Source organism: Mobula hypostoma, chromosome 16 (genome assembly GCF_963921235.1).
Source record: "Mobula hypostoma chromosome 16, sMobHyp1.1, whole genome shotgun sequence".
Lineage (NCBI taxonomy): Eukaryota > Metazoa > Chordata > Chondrichthyes > Myliobatiformes > Myliobatidae > Mobula > Mobula hypostoma.
In genome coordinates this window covers 47,948,283-47,969,610 of record NC_086112.1, presented here as the reverse complement: position 1 = coordinate 47,969,610, position 21,328 = coordinate 47,948,283, and the positions used below count along the sequence as shown (strand labels likewise).

At 38.2% G+C, this 21,328-nt stretch overlaps 1 protein-coding gene across 1 annotated transcript in view; it reads left to right on the top strand.

Annotated features, from left to right (window-relative positions):
* Positions 1-1,885: 1,885 nt before the first annotated feature.
* Positions 1,886-21,328, top strand: part of LOC134357385 (SHC-transforming protein 3-like) — a 157,244-nt gene continuing 137,801 nt past the window's right edge. Inside the window, exon 1 of the mRNA XM_063068903.1 lies at positions 1,886-2,759. Within this exon, the coding sequence (XP_062924973.1) occupies positions 2,214-2,759 (546 nt within the window). The 5' untranslated portion in view covers positions 1,886-2,213. The remainder of the gene's footprint in view (positions 2,760-21,328) is intronic.

Below are 21,328 nucleotides of genomic sequence, written 5' to 3'. Positions count from 1 at the left end.
ACAATAAAAGATTAATTTGGTAACATTAAAAGACAAATTTGGTAACTTGTCATTGTACCTTATTAACCTGAAGATTCAGACGAGCTTCATTCGAACAATAGAAATGTGGTTAACAGCTGTAATAAAATATATTTCAAAAGGGTTTAAATGCTTTATATGTCCTTTGATTATGAATTGCATGCATTATGTGTTTATTTTATTATCTTAAAATAAATTAAAACAATTACTCTCTAAGTTGTGGCAAAATAAGTAATTTTATATATTTCCCACTATATTGGATATATCACATACACTTGAACATTTATTCAGTATCTTAAATACACAAAATGTTTTGTTTAATATTTTATGTGACATCTAAACATTCCACTTAAGGCTTTACTTTATATAATAAATAAATGGAGATGCTATTCTTGTATTTAATTAATGTATAAATGCTATAGAGAGGCAAAAACCTTTTATGTGGGTTGCATCTCAGAAATGTACTCAAAAATACTTTTCCATATCATAATCTGCAGCAGTCTGATATTTTGAATAAAATAATTAGTATTCAAATCACAGAAAAAATGAACAGAATGGTATCTATCCACTTTGCTGATGTGAATGAACCAGTTGAATGCATCTTCCAGGGGGTCAGATAAAAATATATGTGAAGAAAACTGCTTTAATTAAATTAGCATCAGCATCCCACTACAATAATTTTTAATGAGTGTTTTTAAAAAAATAAATTCAAAGCCCTTTCTATTGAATTGCAGTAATTAGTTATCTAACACAGATGAAAGAAACATACCTGTCAGGGAAATGGAAGAATCCACTATTCAGAAATCCTATCCTGAATGAGTCATCCAAGTTCTTTCTCATTGGATAAAGCCATTAGCACCCAAGGGATTGTTTGGCAGATGCAGCAGGGCCTTATTTCATTCACAGAATTATTGGTATGCGCCCTTACCATTTCATTCAAATAAATATAAATGATTTGAAATATCACTTTCCCATTGGATAAAAAAATCCTGTTTTTTTTGTATATGCTGAATGAGATGATGTTGTATTAAAACCTGATTTTTTTTTCTGAACGGGATGCTTGGAAGCTGTGTTAAAATGTTGAAAAATTAATGCAGCAGAGATTATGAATGAGATTTACATTATGCTCCTTAATAATGGTGTTTCTCTGCAGAGGAGGAGGAACATCACTAAAATGGTGGGTAAAAATGAAAAGCACTATTTAATGCTGTTTTATAGATCAGGAAGGCAGAACAGTTCAATTCATTTTACTGGAATAAACTACATTATAGGAAGAATGCTGAAGCTGCCGTCACTGTGTCTCAGTTTTACAGTATTTTGACAATTTTATTTTCTAGAAACATAATTAAATGAAGAAAGTGTGAAAATGCTCAGTGGTGTAATTTGGTTTACCTTTCTATGCTCAGTTTTGAAATTGAAATCGATGAACTAGAATTATCTAAATTAGAGCAGATGCATGTGAATTAATGTCATTATTACATATCTAATTCGGTGAAAGTTAAGCTGTTTTTCTCAGTTACTTTACCATTCAAATGCAGGGTTGAGACTTTGTTATGAATAAGATTAGATGGTTTTATGTGGTTTAATGTATTGTCTAATCTGCACAGACAGTTACAGGGATTTTTGAAAAGCTATATAACAGCTGTATTCAGAAAGGGAAGGGTGTATAGCTTGCTGAGTTTAAATGATCGAATGTTCCAGCACAGTAATATATATAAGTAGGAATAATGTTGCTGAAGGTGAAATTCCTGATGATTAGAGCAGTTTACTTTCTGGAAAAGAAAAATTCCACGGCTTTGGATGAAAATGCCTTTCTATCAAAATGGGAATGGGAAATTTGAAAATTGATTGGTTCTAGTGTGCTGTAAGTGGGTGGATGGTTTTGCAACAGGAAGTGATTTGCAGTGTTCAGTGAGCCTTTTGTTGAAAAGGGTCTTCTCATTTGTGTGAGTCATGCTTTTGCTGCGAGCAGCTTGGCAGCTCCAAGCAGGACGGTGATCTCTGTCTTAGCAAAGTACTACTACGCCAGGCCCTACCTCTGTACTCAGGAGCCACATTTATTTCTGTGTGTATTTATCTACCTGGCTTTATCGGTTTGCTATTGGCACTATGAGAGCTCTGCTATGGTAGAACAAATGCATTCTAAGTTTGCGTCAGATCTGGATGTACTTGTACAGAAAATCTGATAGAAGGGCATGCTTCACCGTGCAAAGTATAATCGTTTCAGGAATGATTCGGTGACATCATTCGATGATCTTATACACAACTTATCAATGAACGGTAAGGGCTCGACTGCTACGACGACGACGACGACATCTGCTGCATCCTCGTACCCAGACCCACCAGAGGCGCTCCGCAAGGACCAGGAAGATGGGCCCACGACCCTCTGCAACTTCATCCAGAAGGTGTCCCATTTGAAATTTGCCAGCACAGGCAGCCTGTTGGGCATCAAAAACCTGTCTTCTGCAATGAAAGACCTTGCCTCTTCGAAACAGCAAGGCAGTTCAAGCACCCCTAGCTCAGTTTCAACAGCAGTGGACACGTGTAGCCCTGTCTCCTCCACTCCATATTCCCAGCAGGACTTGAACAAGATGAACACCGACAAGAGGACCAAGGTGGAAGATATTCACCTGTGTGGAGAGGATTGGAATCACAGTGGAGGCTTTGTTAATAAACCCTCACGAGGGTGGCTGCACTCTAATGAGAAAATCCTGGGACCTGGTGTGACGTACATTGTAAAGGTTGGTTATTTAAAGTCTTATACTCTTATCTGAAAACCTTGAAGCCATGAAATTTACAATACAGACCATTAACCCATCCTATCACCACGTAGGCTTTAAGCTGATCCATAGGAAATATACACATTAAATTATGTATCCTGTTTAGTTGGTTCAACGTCAAGAGCATGTATGTTTAAAAACTTGCCTTGCATACTTCCTGCTTCTATATATTGCAAAGATTCTTTCAAGATAAACTATATCATTGCAAATAAAGATTATATACTTTGTTTCCTAATGTCGTATGTTTGAAATAATATTTTTTGGTGGCTGTCGTAAAATAACATCTGAAACTGGTTTGAATATGTAAAGATCTTATACAGTGTTACAGTCAGTCTTGAGTATTAATCTACTTCAGTACGTCTCAGAAGCTATTCTTGGTCACGGAGCTGGTTTTGATTTTGAGTTGAGATATCAAAAGACTGAATCCTGGACTAAGAGTCAGTTTGAATTAATACTATTATGTAAATGAGAAAAAGAATTATTAATATCAAAACAACAGCAAAAATACGACAGCATGCTTGTATGCTTGTTTCAGTGCTATACTATAAATTCTCATGAAAGGGTTATTGGCAGTATAATTGTGTGATCGAGGGCTTATTGCAGATGCAAATATTTTTCCCATGTTGGAATCTTGGTGCTCTATAATGGGCACAATAATAAAAATTATTTATACCAAGAAGTGAATATAATGGAAATGGCTGTCGCAGTACTTGCTGCCAGAATATAGTTGAACTTGAAGTAAATGACTTTATATTATCAACTTGAAGGAACCTGTTCAGATAATGTAATCAGTTTTTATGAATAGCAATAATGTGGAAGATGTGAAAATTACTATGTATGAAGGGATTTCAAAATATTATTTAGAGTGATATACATAAGACAATTTTCAGATATGATTCTCAAGCATCTTCTTGCACCTGGTCCAGAAAATAACTGTGCAGCTAAAAACTGTGCACTTTTAAGACTGACCACACAAAATAGTGCCATAGATTTGCAGGAACACTTAATAATAATTGTTATGTATGATAAATTAAGGAGGATATTATTTTTAATGGAGCTTTATATAAGGTCCTGCAACCAAAATACTTAAGAAAACCAGCATCCTGATGAAAAAGATTTCATCCACAATGATCAAGAGCATTACAAAGTCGGTGTGCCTGGGGAATTTTTTCTTTTATAAACATTAATGTTTGTAAACACCCTCCTCTCTCACTAATATATTAAAAAAATCTACCTTCCATTAACTGATGGAGATTCTCATTTTTCTTTTTTTCTACTGTTCAAAATGGTGGTTCTTAAATCAGATTACGTTGAAAGACGTATTTTAACGCAATTAAATGTCACTGAGCAGAATATGCAATTCATTAAAAAAGAATAAAACTAGCTGCAGCTTGACTTATTCCAGGATGAGATATACACTTCAAAGTATACATTCTGAATTTTAATGTGTAAAGTATCAGGGAAAAAAAATGTTATACTGAGCATCATACTTTGGCTTTAACTACATTTTAGTGACACCAGTGTAAAGGATGTAAGAACAGGGATGTGCAACAATCTGAGAATTATGATATTATTTCAGATTAAATGCTTATTCAGTAGCCTTTGTGATAAACCCTTTATATGTTGAAGTGCTCTTGTTAGGACAACTTCCCTAAAGATTCTTCTATTTAAATTTGAACCATGAAAAGTGAAGCAGTTAGAGACACCAATGTCATTCCCTTTATCATTAAAAAACATCTTTCAGGCTGCTGTTCATGTGAAGGAAGCAATGAATGTACATACAATGCATGTACTGTGATGAAACATTACTGCTATTCTTAATGGCTGTGTATTGAACAAATGTGTATCTTGCTTGCAGCATTTTTTAATTAGTGCCTCATGTTCACTCCTCACTTCATGCATCAATGAAATAAACAACCTTTTTTAATACAAGTACAAACCTTCCCAGTATTATGTTAAGCTTATGTTAAGTATTTAGATTATAATGGATTTTCTATGATCATAAATTTTAAAAAGAAATGGAAGAAGTGAAAGGAATGTATTTGAAAATTACATTCTAATGTTTCCAGAGCCTGGTTTCATACAAATTGAGCAACAGTTTGATACTGGGGATTATTTCAAGTAAGGTCATCAGTGAGGATGTTTGGAGATCATTATACAGTGCTCACTTCCATTCATAACTCCTCCGAAGAAGGAACTAGCCGTGACTCAGAGTGGCAAGAGCTGAACAATATTAAAGCTACAAGTGTTAATCAGCAAATAGTGTTCACACTGCTGAATTACCACCAGGCAATGACCATCTCCAAAACCGTCCTCTCGTTCTCCTTTTTAACGCTCAGTGGCTTTGGCCCCTTTGAATCGTCCATCATCAACACCCTGGGGGTTTGCCACTGACCAGAAATTTAACAGGACGTGCAGTATAAATACTGTGGCTACGAGAGGAGGACAAAGGCTGGGTAATTTGTGACAAGCATCTCATTTCCTCATTCTCTATTCTCTCTATCACTTAAGAAACACTAATCAAGTATGTTATGGAGTTGGGCAGCTTTCACAACATACAAAAGCTTAACACCATTCTGAACAAAGCAAACCTTCCTTTACTGGACCATATGCACTATCCTAAATAATCACTCTGCCCACCTTAAGCATACAAGGTCTGTAGTGTCTCAAAAAGGTGGCATCTATCATTAAGGACCCATCACCCATTGCTCTCTTCTCATTGCTACCATCAAGGAGGAGGTACAGGAGCCTAAATGCACACACTCAATTTTTTAAGAACAGTTTCTTCCCCAGTGCCACCAGATTTTTGAATGTACACTACCTATTTTTTTCTTTTATTGTTCTCTTTTTGCATTACTTATTTAATTTCTTTTTAAATATATATATTTCTTATTGTAATTTATAAATATTTTTATTATGTATGCCAATATGCTGCTGCTGCAAAAGAACACATTGCATGGCATATGTCAGTGATATTAAATCTGATTCTGATTCTGATAGAGTGTACTATCCACAAGATATAGTTTAACAAGGTGCTAAGTTTTTAAAATCATACCTTCCAAAGCTGTAACATGCACTATATAGAATGACAAAGACCATAGGTTCACCACCAAGATTCCTTCCAAGATAAACTAAACCCATCTTTAATTGTCACAATTTTAAAATTAGACAACTCATCTACCTAACCACGATACCTTTGCATATGAAATGCAGGGGATTAAAAAAAAAGGCAGATTAAAAACTCTCTTTCAAAGGCATTCAATGCTGATCTTGCTGGTAACATCCATATTCTGTGAAGGAAGAAATGATTTCTTATTTATATCAATTGTCTACGAGTCTCATAAGACATCTCAAGCTATTTTTCTTACAGAAGTGTAATGGACAACCTTGCCCAATAACATAATACTGAAGTGAAGAGATGTGTGTCAGCTGGCAGAATGGGATCATTAAGATTCTTTGCCAAATTTCTCCTGGCCTTCCATAAAGATTGGCACACCACTAATTTTCCCTGGTCTCCCTCAATTGTCATTCATTATATTTTTCCATAACCAACATCAGACAGTTGAATGTTTTTAAAAATCACCTTAAAGGCACAGAAAGTGCATATTTTTGGAAATAAAACAAAGAAAGTAAAACAAACGCCCAATTCATCACTGTGCCTGCTAGTTCAGATTAAAATTTATAAAGCTCCTAGGATGCTACTGAAAAGTGATTTTTGTTTATCCTTTCATGGATGTAGACCTCACAGGCAAGGTTAAAATTTAATGACTGTAAGAAGGTGATTAGGGAATTCCTGGAATTTAACCTAGAAAATAGGCTCTCCTGGAATGGAACTTATAGATGGTAGATGTCATAGGTTTGAGTAGTGTTGAGAAGTCTTAATGAATTGCTGTAATGTGTTTTGTCGGCTGCATATACTACAGCCATGATTCATTGGTGTTGGGGGGAATGAATGCATAGGGCCATGGATGAGGAATCAGTCAGACTGGTTGCAATGTCTTGGTTGGCTGAGGTTTCTTGAAAGTTGGAAATGCATTCCTACAGGCAAGAAGAGAGTATTCTTACTAAATTCCTGATTTATGCCTGTAGATAGTGGAAAAAAATTGAGGGCAACAGGAGGTGAGCATTCATCACAGAATACCAACCCCTTGTTGCAGTTGTAGTATTTCCTTGGCCAGTTCTATAAAGCGGGTTACTATAGCAGTTCATAGCATCGGAATGCGGCTACAGGAAAGTTGTTGAATGTAAAGGGGACATGGTGACCCTTTAGCTTGTTCCAGGCAGCCATTGGTTAAAACATATATGGCACAAAAGTGACTTGTAGTTTACCAGCCCAAGTGTGAATGGTTTTCATACCTGGATATAGAAATTGTTTTTTAATTAGATATATTATTTATCTAATAAATCCCATATGTGGGTAGAAAGCAATAGGCAGAAAACCAGGTCAGCGTGGACTTGGCAACCCAAAGGGCCTATTTCTGTGCTGTCGTGCTCTATGACTCTATGACTTTATTAACAATGAATTTTGGGCATTCCAGATTCCCATCTTTTCTGCTAAAATATGGGAAATAGGTGAAACAGATAGAAAACACTTTTTTGAGAACAAACCGAGGAAGTTCATTGCAATTGGACTGTGGATTATATAATCATACAGCCCAGAAGCAGACTGTGTGGCCCACCAAACCCATGCCAGCCATCAAGTGCCCATCTATACTAATTCCATTTTCTTTTACTTGATTCTTGATGCCATGGTACTTCAAATGCTCACTTAAATATTTATTAGGAGTTATGCGAGGCCCCATCTCTACTGCCCCTTCAGGTCAATCACCATAATGGGAAAACAATCCAATCATTGATCAAATCTTATAAAAGGAAGATGATTATCGTTGTTGGAGGTCAATCTAATCCAGTCCAATTCCATGGTAGGACTTCACTGTAGGAGTTCTTTGGAGCAATATATACACTGTATATACAAAAAACTAAAAGGAAAATTTTGCAATGATGAAGCCTTCTGCTTTGGTACCTCTGAAATATCCTCCTTCTTCCTGACATATGGTTTCCTGTCTACCACTGTGGATGGAGTTCCTCTATTTCCTACACACTACTGCAACATTTTTGTGTTTGTTTCTCCCAGTTATAAGGGTAACTGACAGAAATATTTAACTGGTTTCTCTTTCCACAAACACTGGTTGACTGGTTGAGTTCTTCCAGTGATTTATTTTCTTTAAGTATTTTTCACTGGCTGCCAAACATCACTTTGGAGCATTTTTTTCTGTTCTCTCTCATTCTCTGCTCTGATCATAAAGATTAAATAAAACAATTTGATTTTATGATTGTCTGACCATTCCTGCCTCACAATTTAACTCTATGCAGGCACAGAGCTCTTGTTTGAAAATGGAGGATTAATATCAGTCTTTACTAGCTTTACCAATTTATTCTGAAGTTCCAGGCAGGTTATTTAGCTATTATTTAATGAAATAATTTATAAAAATGTGTAATTATATATTCATCAAATTTACAATGAAAGATAAAAAACTTGATTAACAATTTTGGAATAATTGTCTGAAAATAACAGTGCTTATAAAATTAAAATAAAATATTTCTTTCCATTCACCATCAATTTAAAGTTTTGTATCTTTTCTACAAAAATTTGAATATGTGTTTGTCCAGAACAGATGGGTTCGCTGTTCCTTTGCTAATGATGTCCTATGTGGATAAATTATGTTATTTTATGGTTGTTTTCCTTTGACTGATCTGCTCAGGTATGACAACATATTTTCCAATATGTCTAATTGTTAACAGCAAGTAAGATTATTGTAATTGTAGCTGCTGGAAGCAATCAACATGTTTTTAAAAATATCCTGTTATGTTCTCAGATTTTGTGGGGCTCTGGTACATTTGTGAGCTGAGGTCAACCCCTTCTCATAGATTAATAGTGCTTTGAAATGTAGTAATTCCTTATTGTTTGTTTATCACTATCCTTAATCTGTTAGTATAAATATGTTTCAGCTCTACAGTGCCTGATACAAGCTCCTTGCTAATTTCCCTGTTGATCCACTGAATACATGGCTTATGATAGTAGCTAAGAAAAGTATTCGATCCAAGATGGAGGCATATGAAGTTGCCTGATAAAGCGGCTAACTTTAGGATTTGAGTAGTTTAGAATTCAGCAAAAAAGGACCAAGAGTTTGATTGACAGGAAAACTATTAGACTCAATTTGCAAGGACCTTAAAAATGGATTGTAACACTCTCAGAAAATTTTAAAGTAAAAAATGGATTAGTGAAGAAAAATATAAGCCTTTGCAGACAGAAATGGGAATATTTATAAAATAAAAAAAACAGATGCTGGAGCCCGAAATAAAAAATAAAACTGCTGAAAACAACTCAGCAGGCAAGGAAGCGTCAGTGGAAAGAGAAATAGAGTCCTTTTGGTGCTGAGAGCTTTTATCAAAACTGGGAAAAAGACTTCTATTCCTGATAAGTATTAGTAAAAACACAGTGATGTACAAGTTAATGGCGCTGAAAGCTTACAAATCCTCAAGGCTTCATTCTCCAGGAAGTCATTGAAATAATGGATTCATTCCATTATTGCCATCCAGGCATCTAATGGATCTGGACAAGTTCCATATTCCTCTGTCTATGAAGGGCACAAATGTTAGACTGGGTCATAAGTATTGTTCAAGAGATAATACCTATTTGATATTTTGCTTACCAATCTACTTATGTCAAATGCATCAATCTATGATTACACTGGCTGCAATAACCACCATACAATCCTTGTGGAGACAAAGTCCTTTCTTCACATTGAGTACAGCCTTCATTATGTTGTATGCCACTACAAATATATTAAAATGGGATGGTATCAAAATAGATCTATGCATATCAAAACTATGCATCCATGAGGAGCCGTGGTCCATAAAGAGCAGGAGAAGTATGCACCATAATTAAATTATAATTTTCCAAATGTATTGCTATTACTTCTTTAATTCCTTAATAATTGATTTTAACATTTTTCAACAATAGATACTACTAGGCTTATTGATCGAGATATTTGTATTTTGCCCCCATGTTGCTTTTTGACTAGGCTGTCACAATCATTTGATACTTTTCCAGAATCTACATTTTTGGAAGACTATAACTTACGCTTCTATAGTTCTGGTGCTCGCTTCATTTAGGATTTTTGGATAGAACCTATTTGGCTCATAGAGTTTATCAGCCTGTAGCCCAATTAATGTTTTGCCTAATACCAATTGCATAGTGATTACGACGGTATTTAGTTCCACCCCAGCATTATACAGAATTAATACAATGCCCACAGTATCTTCGACAGTTTAATTCATCTGCCATTTTCTTGTTCTCTGCAACTATTCTCCTAGCCTCATTCGCTGAGGTGTCAATCTATTCGGCCCTCTGCATTTCTAAATACTTAAATAAACTCTTACTGTCTTATTTTTGAATATTCTTTGCCAGTTTTCACTCAAAGTTTATTTTCTCTCTATTATCTGTTTATACCTGAATGGACTCTGAATCCCTTCCAGTCTTCGCATCAATTCTGCACATTTGTTTCCTTACCTGTTTACTCTTGTAACTTAATATGCTTTTTAACTTCTCCATTAGTTATGGTTATTTCCTTTGCAGAATATTTCTCCTAACTAGGATACATTTTTGATGTGTATTCTGAATTGCCTCCTTAAGCGTCCGTTACTTTATTCCTGAATGTTAAATTCTCAGCATTGTTCCTGAAATTATGTCTCTGGGCAATTAGGTCTCCACAAGACTCAGCTTTTTGATTGGTGATGATTACTGCAAGAAGGCGGGAGAATGGGGCAATGAGTTGAATGGCCTAACTTTGCTTCTCTATTTTATGATAGACATTATGATATTCCTATCCATCTTTATTTGCGCAGTTAGCTTACTGCCTCATTACAAATGTTTTCCACAGTATAGCTGCATAACCTTACTTCTGAACTAGCCAAGTTCTGACTCAGACAGGAAGTGATGGTTATCTAAAATATATGAATTTGATATGAAGACTTGAGGACAACAACTTGCCTATTTAGAAGATGTGGTACTGTTTACCAAGCTTCACTAAGCTACATGGAGTCACTGGTTCTCGTTGTTCTTCATAGGCATTCCTTTAGGTTTGAGAGAGACTTGCTTCATCTCTGGTTTTTCAGATGGTTAATAAGGCCAATGCAGGAATGGCAGACTCTTCCAGAGAGGGGCAGGAAATGGCTGGCGAGATGGGCGGGTGGGTAGTTTGTTTCTTTTGCTTCATGTTCAGGGCTTCTGAATCCTTCTGATCTGTGGCGTCCAGTTTCTCAATACCATTCCAATTGCTGCTCCTTGACTTTGAACAGTCACGGACCAGTGGTTCCCAGGAGACATGTGATGTTGCACTGGAAGGAAGCTTTGCATACTTCTTTGAGTTGTTTTCTACCTGTGATGATCACTTCCCATGACAAAGCTTGGGCTGATAATATTTATTTCATGAATCTAGACTTGAACATGAAATAAATGTGGTCTGCTTAACGTAGTTGATAGAGTAGGGTCTCGAGTCTAGGGATTTTGACCTGTGAGAGGGTGATGACATTGTACAACCTGTCCTTCTGGTGCATATGGAGAAAGCTGAGGAGTCATCAATAATATTATTTTTTCCAGTGCCTTAAGCTGCCTGCTATAGGTAGTCTGAGTCTCAGAAGCATATAGAAAAGCAGGCATTACTGCTGCTTGCAGATTATAAGTAGTGCCTGGTCCTGATCTTCAAATACTTTTCCTCAATTAACCAAAGGCATTGCTGGCAGACTGAAGATGGTGTTGAATTTCATTATTGATGTCTGTCTTTGTAGAGAGGTGGCTCCCAATGCTGTATGGTACAATGGAGGCAGGCTGGTAGAGAATTTTGATTTTCAAGATTTTGAGAATAAAAGCTATTCTCTTGTATGCTTTAATGAACGAGTCACTGTTGTCTTGGAACTTGGTCACAAGTAAGTGCAGGTATCATTGCATTTTGTGCTTTCAGTACTGAATTTTAGATGACCTTAGTTCCAGAGAAACATTGTAACTTCTATTGGCTGAACAGTTTCTTGTTAGTCCTGGAGATCAACTCCAAGGGATGTTTGCTTGATGTGAAGTGCAAACTTGTGGCAAGAAAGATTGAGAGAAGTGTTGGGGCACTGACATACTCTCGTTTGACAATGGCGTTCATAGAAATTGGTTCTATTGTGGATCACCTTGGTATCATACCTTTGACTTCAATAATTAGGATAAATTCTCAAAGTCCTCAAATTCAGATGTGCACAGGAATTCATCATCTTCTTTTGTAAGCTCTACAACAGAGATATTGTAGTAGGTCATTGATAGAGAGGTTAGATAAATGGAGACCTACTGCAAAGCATTTCCCCTACATTTAGTTTCTCCAAAGTTTTCTCATATTTCCCAATTTTAATGGAAGTTTATTTGTCCACAGATTCTGTCAGATCTGCTGCAGGACTCCAGCATTTTTTGTTTTTACTGCAGATTTCCAAATTTTATTTTGTCTTTTAATGTGTTTACGGGGACTCATTTGCAGGCATGAAGGAAAAGCTGACGTGTTGACTTAAATAAGAGAAATCTTTCAAAGAAATGGAATAGGCGCAGTAAACCTTATGGTGTTATGATTAGTGGAACTTTATTAATAGGCACTATAACATGCGTTTGCATAGTAATAATCTGAAGCATGTCCACCTGTATTGCTTCACCCAAATATATACACCAATATGCAATTTCATAAAATGTGCTATTCCATAGTGCAATGATTCAGAATTCAAAATCTGAGGGATAGGATTAGGAAAAAGAACTATATGGTTAACAGTAGGACGGGTCATTTGTGGTTATCTGTAATGACAGCTATTACTGCATTTTAAAAAGCATTTTCTGGGCTCCGGGCATTGCTGCCAAGGCAAACAATTATTGTGCATCTCTAAATGTCCTTGAGAAAATAGTAGTGACTTGCTTTTTGATGTGTTGCAGTTCTTCTGATGTTTTTACTCTCATAGTACAACTGGGAGGGAATTCCAGTATTTAGAGCAGGTGTTCCCAATCTGAGGTCCTTGGGCACCTCGGTTACTGAGAGAAGTCCATGGCATAAAAAAGGTCGGGAAACCCTGATGTGGACTCAATGATGATGAAGAACCAGTGATGTACACTCAGTTATGCCACTTTATTATGTACATCCATACACTTGTGAGTGCAAATATCTAATCAGCCAATAACGTACCAGCAATGCAACACATAAAAGCATGCATACGTGGTCAAGAAGTTCAGTTGTTGTCCAAACATCAAAATGTGGAAGAAAAGTAATCTAAGTGACTTTGACTGTGGAATGATTTTTGGTGCCAGATGGGTTGGTTTGAATATTTCAGAAAGATCGTGAACATACCCTTAGTGGCCACTTTATTAGGAACAGGAGGCATTGAGTTTATTTCCAAGTCAGGTTGGGGTGTGACTGGGACAGGCACATCCGTGGGGTGCTGTTCCTATGTATCTGTTGGCCCTGTTCTTCTTGCTGGTAGGGGTTAGAAAATGTAGCTTCTCTGAGTAACTTCAGTGCATTTTCATTGAGTTATACAGCGTAGAAACAAGCCCTTTGGTCCATTATGTTAATTCTGATAATCATCAACCCATCTTTTCCAATCCCATTTACAAACACTTAGTCCATAACTTTGGCAGATTCAAGTGCTTGTTTCAGTCACTTACATGTTCTGAGTGCGACTGCTTCTAACTTCCCCTTAGGCAGTGCATTTCAGGGTGAGCCATTTTGTGGACAATGCACACTGTCGCATTGATGGCAAAAGTAATATAGCAACAGCATTTTTTACAATGTGGCAAATCTAGTATCTGAAGACATCTGTTCTCTAACATCTGATGAGCTAATTGACGTTCAACTGTAAATAAAAATCATATGAGATGGCTGCCAAACTTTAAGATCCTATTAATTTATTTCTCTGTGCAACAAAGCAAATTATTTATATAAATATGACAGATTTTGTAGATCTGTTCTCAAGATGAAGCTTATATTTCTCGAACGTCTGAGATGTCTTCCTTTACCAAAGAATGGAATTTTTCTTTTACCACCATTGATGCTGCCCTCGCCTGCATCTTTTCCATTTTCCACACATCTTCCCTAACCTCATTTTCCCACTGCCAATACAGGGATTAAGGGAGCTAGGGCTTTACTCTTTGGAGAGAAGGAGGATGAGAGGAGACATGATAGAGGTGTACAAGATAATAAGAGGAATAGATAGAGTGGATAGTCAGCGCCTCTTCCCCAGGGCACCACTGCTCAATACAAGAGGATATGGCTTTAAGGTAAGGGGTGGGAAGTTCAAGGGGGATATTAGAGGAAGGTTTTTTACTCAGAGAGTGGTTGGTGCGTGGAATGCACTGCCTGAGTCAATGGTGGAGGCAGATACACTAGTGAAGTTTAAGAGACTACTAGACAGGTATATGGAGGAATCTAAGGTGGGGGCTTATATGGGAGGCAGGGTTTGAGGGTTGGCACAACATTCTGGGCCGAAGGGCCTGTACTGTGCTGTAGTATTCTATGTTCTGTGGAATAGGGTTCCCCTTGTCCTCAGCTACCACCTCACAAGCTTCCATATCTAACACATCTCCATAACTTCCACCATCTACAACAGGAACCTACCATTAAGCACATCTTTTTCTCACCTCCCCCACCACTCTCCACTTTCATTAGAGGTTGCAATTTACACAATTTCCTTGTCCTCTCATCCCTGCCCACTGAATCCCTCCTGGTACTTATCCCTGCAAGCTGGACAAGTGCTACACTTGCCCTCACACCTCTTTCCTCACCATCATTCAGAGACCTAAACAGTCCTTCCAAATGAGGCAACACTTCACCTGCAAGTCTGTCAGAGTCATCTACTGTAGTCAGTGCTTCCGGTGCGGTCTCCCCTACGTCAACGAGACTCGACATGTATTGAGGGACTGTTTCACCGAGCACCTTCGCTCTGTTCGTTACTAAAGGCAGGACTTCCTGATGTCCACCCATTTCAATCCCAATTCCCATTCTTCTTCTGACCTGTCAATCAATGGTCTTCTCTGCTGCCACAATCAGGCCATACTCAGGTTGGAAGGGAACATCTCATATTCTGGTTAGCTTCCCACCTGATGATATGAGCATCAACTTTTCTAACTTCCAATAATTTCTCCTTTCTCCCCCTTCTCTCTTTTTCCATTTAATGTCCTAATTCCCCCTCAACCCTTTTCTTCTCGTCACCTGCCTGTCACCTCCCCCGGTGTCCCTTCTTCTTCGCTTACTTCCATGGTCCACTGTCCTCTCCTATCGGATTCCTTCTTCATCAGCCTTTTACCCTTTCCACATATCACTTCCTTGCTTCTTATTTCACCCTCCTCCCCTACCCACTCACCTTATCCCTCACCCGCTCTCACCTATTACCTGCCAGCTTGTACTCCTCCCACACTCCTCACTTTCTTTCTTAATCCAGCACCTGTCCCCTTCTCTTCCAGTCCCGAGGAAGGGTCTCAGCCAAAATGTCAATTGTTTATTCCTCTCCATCAATGCTGCCTGACCTGTTGAGTTCCTCCAGCATTTTGTTTGTGTTGCTCAAAATATTCACTTTTTTAAAAAGTTTCAATTCCTGATGTGAAACTGGTGAGATCAAATTTGTCACCTATATTGCTCGCCTCCTGATTTTCCCAATATTTGAAGTCTCCATCAGTTTCGTTTTTGTCAAAGCAGAATGTTACATCTTGGAAAGTTCCAGCTTTTTATGGTGTACTTTTTGTCTTTATATGATATTGTAACCAGTTAACCTCTTCATACCCTCATTTTACTTACATCCAAGTAAATAGCAGTCACGAGTGATGTAAATAGGCTCACAACTCACTTTTATCAATATTATGTTATCTCACAAATTTAAGTTTCTCCCCAGTATACTTTCAGAGCAGCGATAAAGGTACTGTAATTCTGAAGATATTTACAGCCAATTACATATTTCTGAAGACTTACTTTTATTGGTAATAAAAGCAGAAAATGCTGGAGGTACTCAACAATCAGGCAACATCTGTGGAGTGAGAAATAGTGTCAAGATCACACTGATGATCTTTTATTAAAAGTGGGAAGACTTAAAAATGAAACAAGTTTTAAGTTCCAAATTAAGTAGAAGGGACAGGAAAGCAGGGAGAGCAGATGCAAGTATTGAGTCTAGGAGAAAATGAATAGTCAACACGAAGAGACTGCAGATGCGTAAATCTGTAGCAATAAACAGAATGCTGGAAGAACTTATTGGGATAAGCTGCATCTGTAGAGGGAAGAGGTGTATATTCATGGTTCAGGTATTCAAGATTCAAGATTATATTCAAGATTCTGCATCAGGATTTAGGGAAAAGGAAAGATTACTAAATAGAAATATGGCAGTACAATAGGACAAAGGCTGATCAATGATTGGTAGATCCTGAAAGGAAGTGAATGCTAGGCTGATTGAACTGGATGGGGAGGGGAATGGAATGGTGAGTGAAGGGAGAAGAAAACTAAGTTGATGTGTGGGAGAACATTGAGGATATGGGTTACCTGAAATTGGATAAACCGATGTTCATACCATTTCCCAAGCAGAATATGAGATGTTATTGTTCCATTTTGCATTTGGCACCTCTGTTGCAATGAAGGTAGGTCAGTGTGGGATTTGGAAAAAGATTTAAGATGCTATGCAATAGAAGCTTGAGATTGCTGTTGGGAACAGAATGCAGGTGCTCCGTAAAATGGTCACTGAGCCAATGTTTCACTGGAGACCACAATTTGAGCACCGAGTGCAATTGACCAGGTTGCAAAAGCTGCAGATGAACCCCTGCCTCATCTTGAAGGGCTGGAGCTGAAGGGACAGGTGTTACAACTCTGGTCGCAAGGCAAAGCGCCAGGGGATGGGAAGGGCTGGGAGGGGAGGGATGAGCAGATCAGGGAGTCACAGAGAGAGAGAGAGGTTCCTGCAGAAAGCAGGAATGATGGGAGATGGGAAGATGTGACTCGTGGTGGGATCATGTTGGAGCTGTGGAAATGGCAGTGTTTGATGTGTTGGTGGCAGAGGGTGGGGGGGGGGTGCGTGGAAGGTGAGGACCAAAGAATTCTGTTGCTGTTTTGCCTGGGGAGAGTGGGAATGGGGGCAGCTTTACAGGGAATGGAGGAAATTCATTTAGGGCTCCATTAACTAGATACAGGGGAATAATGTTTACAGAAGAAGGAGGGCATTTCAGAAGCCGTAGGCCATATCTTGAAAACATGCAGTGGAGGTGGAGGAAAAGGAATGACATCCCTACAAGACGTAGGGTGGGAGATGGTATAATTGAGGCAGTTGTAGGAGTCAGGGAATTCATAGAAAATTTCAATGAGAAGTTTGTCTTCTGAGTTGGAAACTGAGATAGCAGAAAGGAAAGAGAAGTGTCAGGCATAGTCCAAATGGATTTGAGGGAATAGTGGGTGTTGATGGCAAAGATGATGGAATTAGTGAGTTCTGCATGAGTGCAGGAGGCAGTCCTGATGCACTGATTAATGTCGTGGAGAACAAGTTGGGAGTGTGTGCTGGAATAAGCTTGGAACAAGTACTGTTCCATGTGGCCAACAACGAGACAGATGTAGCTACGGCCCAGGCAAATGTCCATCACTATGTCTTTGATGTGCAGACAGTGGGAAGAATCAAATATCTACCCTTCCAGAAAGATGCCAGCGTGTTTGAATGCAACAACCTCTTGGGCCAAAGGTGCTTTTTTCTTTGTTAAATGTGTTTTTTATGATCACAAGATGGTGCTAGGCTCAAAGAGCTTCAGGTGCTGTAGGTCTACCCCGGTCAGTGTGTAGGAACTGGAGCCGGCTGGCTTGTCAGAACGGGAGCTGGACCTGGACTGGGTTTAAAGGAGCGGGCCTGGCTGCAGATGCGGTGCTGCTTGCTACTCGAAGGCATTGCAGTTGGTGCGCAAAGGTAGCGGGCAGTGAAACTGAAGGTGATTGTCCTGGATGTTTCTCTCGCGATCGCAAGACCCCGTTGGACAATGATAATGTAAGATGCTGTAGGCCTGTTCCCCTTGTTTGTTGGTGGGACAGACAGTGTGGGAGCTACTAGCGAGGACTAGGCCTCGAGCTGCGAGCTTGCCAGCTGCTGCAGTCTTGAGAGAGATGCTGGAGGCGGTGTAGCGTGGTGTCCATGCCTGGTTGATGTCTGGCTTCTCCTGTTGGGCTGCTCTCCAGTGGAATAACAGGCTAGGTTGCCAGGAATCATGGTCTTGGACGATGTTTGTTTCTTTTTTGCAAGACTATGTTTTTTTTCATTACTTTGAATGTGCTGTGTATGTTTTGCACCTTGGCTCCAGAGGAATGGTATTTCATTTGACTGTATTCCAGTTTGGTTGAGCGATAATAAAATTTGAATTTGAATTTCAATTTTGAATTTGATTGAGATTGTTGAGGTAAGGAAGTTCTACTGAACTGATGAAAGTGTGCAGCTGATGGTGCTGGCTGAAAGAATGACTGAATAATCTGAAAGAGGTGTAAGCAGGAGGAATGAAGGAAATCTGAGGCACCAGGAGAGAGGAAATGACTGAAAGTGAAATATAACATTGGAATGGCTATTGTCTGAAAATCCTGAATTCGTGGTTGTGTTGCTGCAATGTTCTTAGTGAGAAGCTGAGGTGTCCCTAAAGGCTCTGTCAAGCTTTATCAGGAGGCAAAATATAAGAGAATGGGTAGGAGAATTAAAATGACAGGCATCTAGAAGGTCAGGGTCATCCTTGTGACTAGATGGAATGTTCTAATAAAGCAGTCACTTAATCTTATTTATTTTGATTTTCTTACTTACATCCTTCTTTATAATTCACTCTTACTTTATGTATTTATGTACCTTTTCTTAATTTTACTATTTAATTATAATCAAACAACTGCATTCCACATCCACTTTATTAAGATATATCCAGAATCAGAAGTAGATCTGTGATTTTTATAGATCAGTGCTGACATGATTGGTGCTAACTCCCAAATACATTTACAAGTACAATATACTGTTACTATATGAATGATTTATCAGGTCAGAAAGCTACAACTGACTATCAATGATGAAGGTAAGTATTTTTTTCTCACATGTTCTGTTAGTTTACATAAAAGAAGATGGGATTGATGTTGATGGGGGAGTATTTAACCTCTAAAACATTTGGATGATGAACTTCATTAGTATCTGTGTAGGCCAAGATTAATTCCTAAAATCTAACTCGTGATCTGTATTGACTGTGTCTCCCTTTGAATATTTTGTTATTTGACAGCAAGATGGGCTGGTAGAGAGCATTTGTTTTCTGAAATTTGAGTGCAAGACTTGTATCCTTCAGTGACTACATCAAAATAACATGGAGGTCAGTCTTGGTAAATGTGTTTCGGGTTCTGCGCAGTTTCACATTTGTGCTGTAGGTAGGTTCCACTCTGTCAGAAAGCTTGTTGCGGGTTGAATAGAGCATCACAGCAAGAAAGGCTGAAAGGTGAGTCAGAGCAATAATAAGACAACAAAACATAGGAGCAGAATTAGGCCACTCAGCCCATCGAGTCTGCTCCACCATTCCATCATGGCTGATTTATTATCCCTCTCAACCCCATTCTCTTCTCTTCCTCATAACATTTGACACCCTAACTAATCAATTTCGTAGCTTGGGGAAAAATACACATGTAGGACAACAAATACTTTATCGGGTCTTTAATTCCTTTATCTTTTTAAGATGTTTTAATGCAGAAAGAGAGTATCAAAACAAGAACAACTCAATGAATTGAAAAAAAAACACATTTCCTGTTGTTATAATCTCAGCCTAATTTCAGTCCACACCCTTGTTACATATGCAGTATGAAAATAACTAAAACAAAATATACTAAACCAATATAGTGGCAATTCTAAAAAAAATACAAGCAACAATAGAATCCCAGCAACCCTGTACCTTATACACAACATCAAAAATCTGAGTAGATACATCCCATCTTAACTTCCAAACACATATAGGCTAGACCCTGAAACGAGTTCTCCTCGTTCACGCTACTAGGCCGATAAGGAACTTTGCACAATGACGCTATCCAGTGCCCATACCTGAAGCGCGAAAATCTTTCCTCACCATACGACTAGCATTTGACATCCTTTCTAGAACCTTGCAACTCTTCTTTCTACTCCACACGTGCATAATAACATCACCGTTTTCTCCTAAAGACACAGCAGCTATCTTAGCATTACCAGGGTGAATACATAAGTGCACTGTAACAATAAAACATGATACTCATCGGTCACCTGGTTACATCTAGAAGCTATCAACTTCCACTTTAAATATACCCAATGACCTGGCCTCCATAGCCATCTGTGCCAATGAACACCAAAACATACATCTAATTGCAAGAAAATGATAGAGCTGGGAACGAGAGTCTAACTTTATGTTTTACTTTGTGAGGCTTGAGGTGTGTGAGTATCATGTGATAGCATCATGACATGTGCAATTCACATTTCATAATGTAAACATAATGAATTATTTAAACAAAGAGAATGCTTAATCAAACAATATAATTACAATATTACTCAAATACTACTGAAATATTAAATACACAACATTCCTCTCTGCTTAGTTATAAACTCCAACTCGATATAGAATGTAAATCAACTATATACACAGTATACTGTATAGTACAACCACTGTATAGACATCCACAGCATAGTAAATTTTAAATTGTCCCATTCAGGCCTAAAGATTTAATCGCCGTAGAGGATTTCTTACTCTTGTGGGATAATGTCTATCCTAATAAGGGGGCAGGTGGGTACCTCTGCTTGGCAGGTGAGATTTGTGGCTGTGAAGCAATCTCAGGTTCAGGGTCCTCCTCCGTGGTGGTTGTAGGTGATGACTCTGGGATGGCAGGTAGTAGTTCTGACAGCTCTATATACCTTTCTTCTCCTTTTCATGGCTTCTCTCTTTGGATCTACTTCAACCCTTGCTTGTCTCCTTTTCAAATTCTAGTCTTTCATTTTTTTGCCTTTGTTTTTCTTCTTCTAGTCTCTTGTGAGTTTCTTTTTTGAAAAATTAGGTCTGGTTTATCCTCATCCATTTCCACAACAATTATGTCATCCTCCTCTTTCTTTTCCTTTTTCTTCTTTCTTGGACGTGTATCTTTATCTTGGGAAGGTGCATTTAGTTCACTGGGGTATACTTTCATTAATCCTTCTATTGCTCCTTTTACCATCTGATCTCTTCTCTTGGTTTCCTCATCCACAACACAATCTGATGAAACCTCTGTTTTTGTATGTCCATTGATTACTTTCTTTTTGGCCTTCAATTCATCCAGCTAGGCTTTGGTCTTTGAACCTACTTTTACAAGTAGCTTTTTGTCTCCCACTTGAAGTTCATGCAATAACCTTAATGCATGCAGAGTAGATTCTGGTTCCTTATACTCACTAAAGATGAATGCTTGCAACTTTCCTGAACTCTCTTCTGAACCACATTTTGAAGGTAA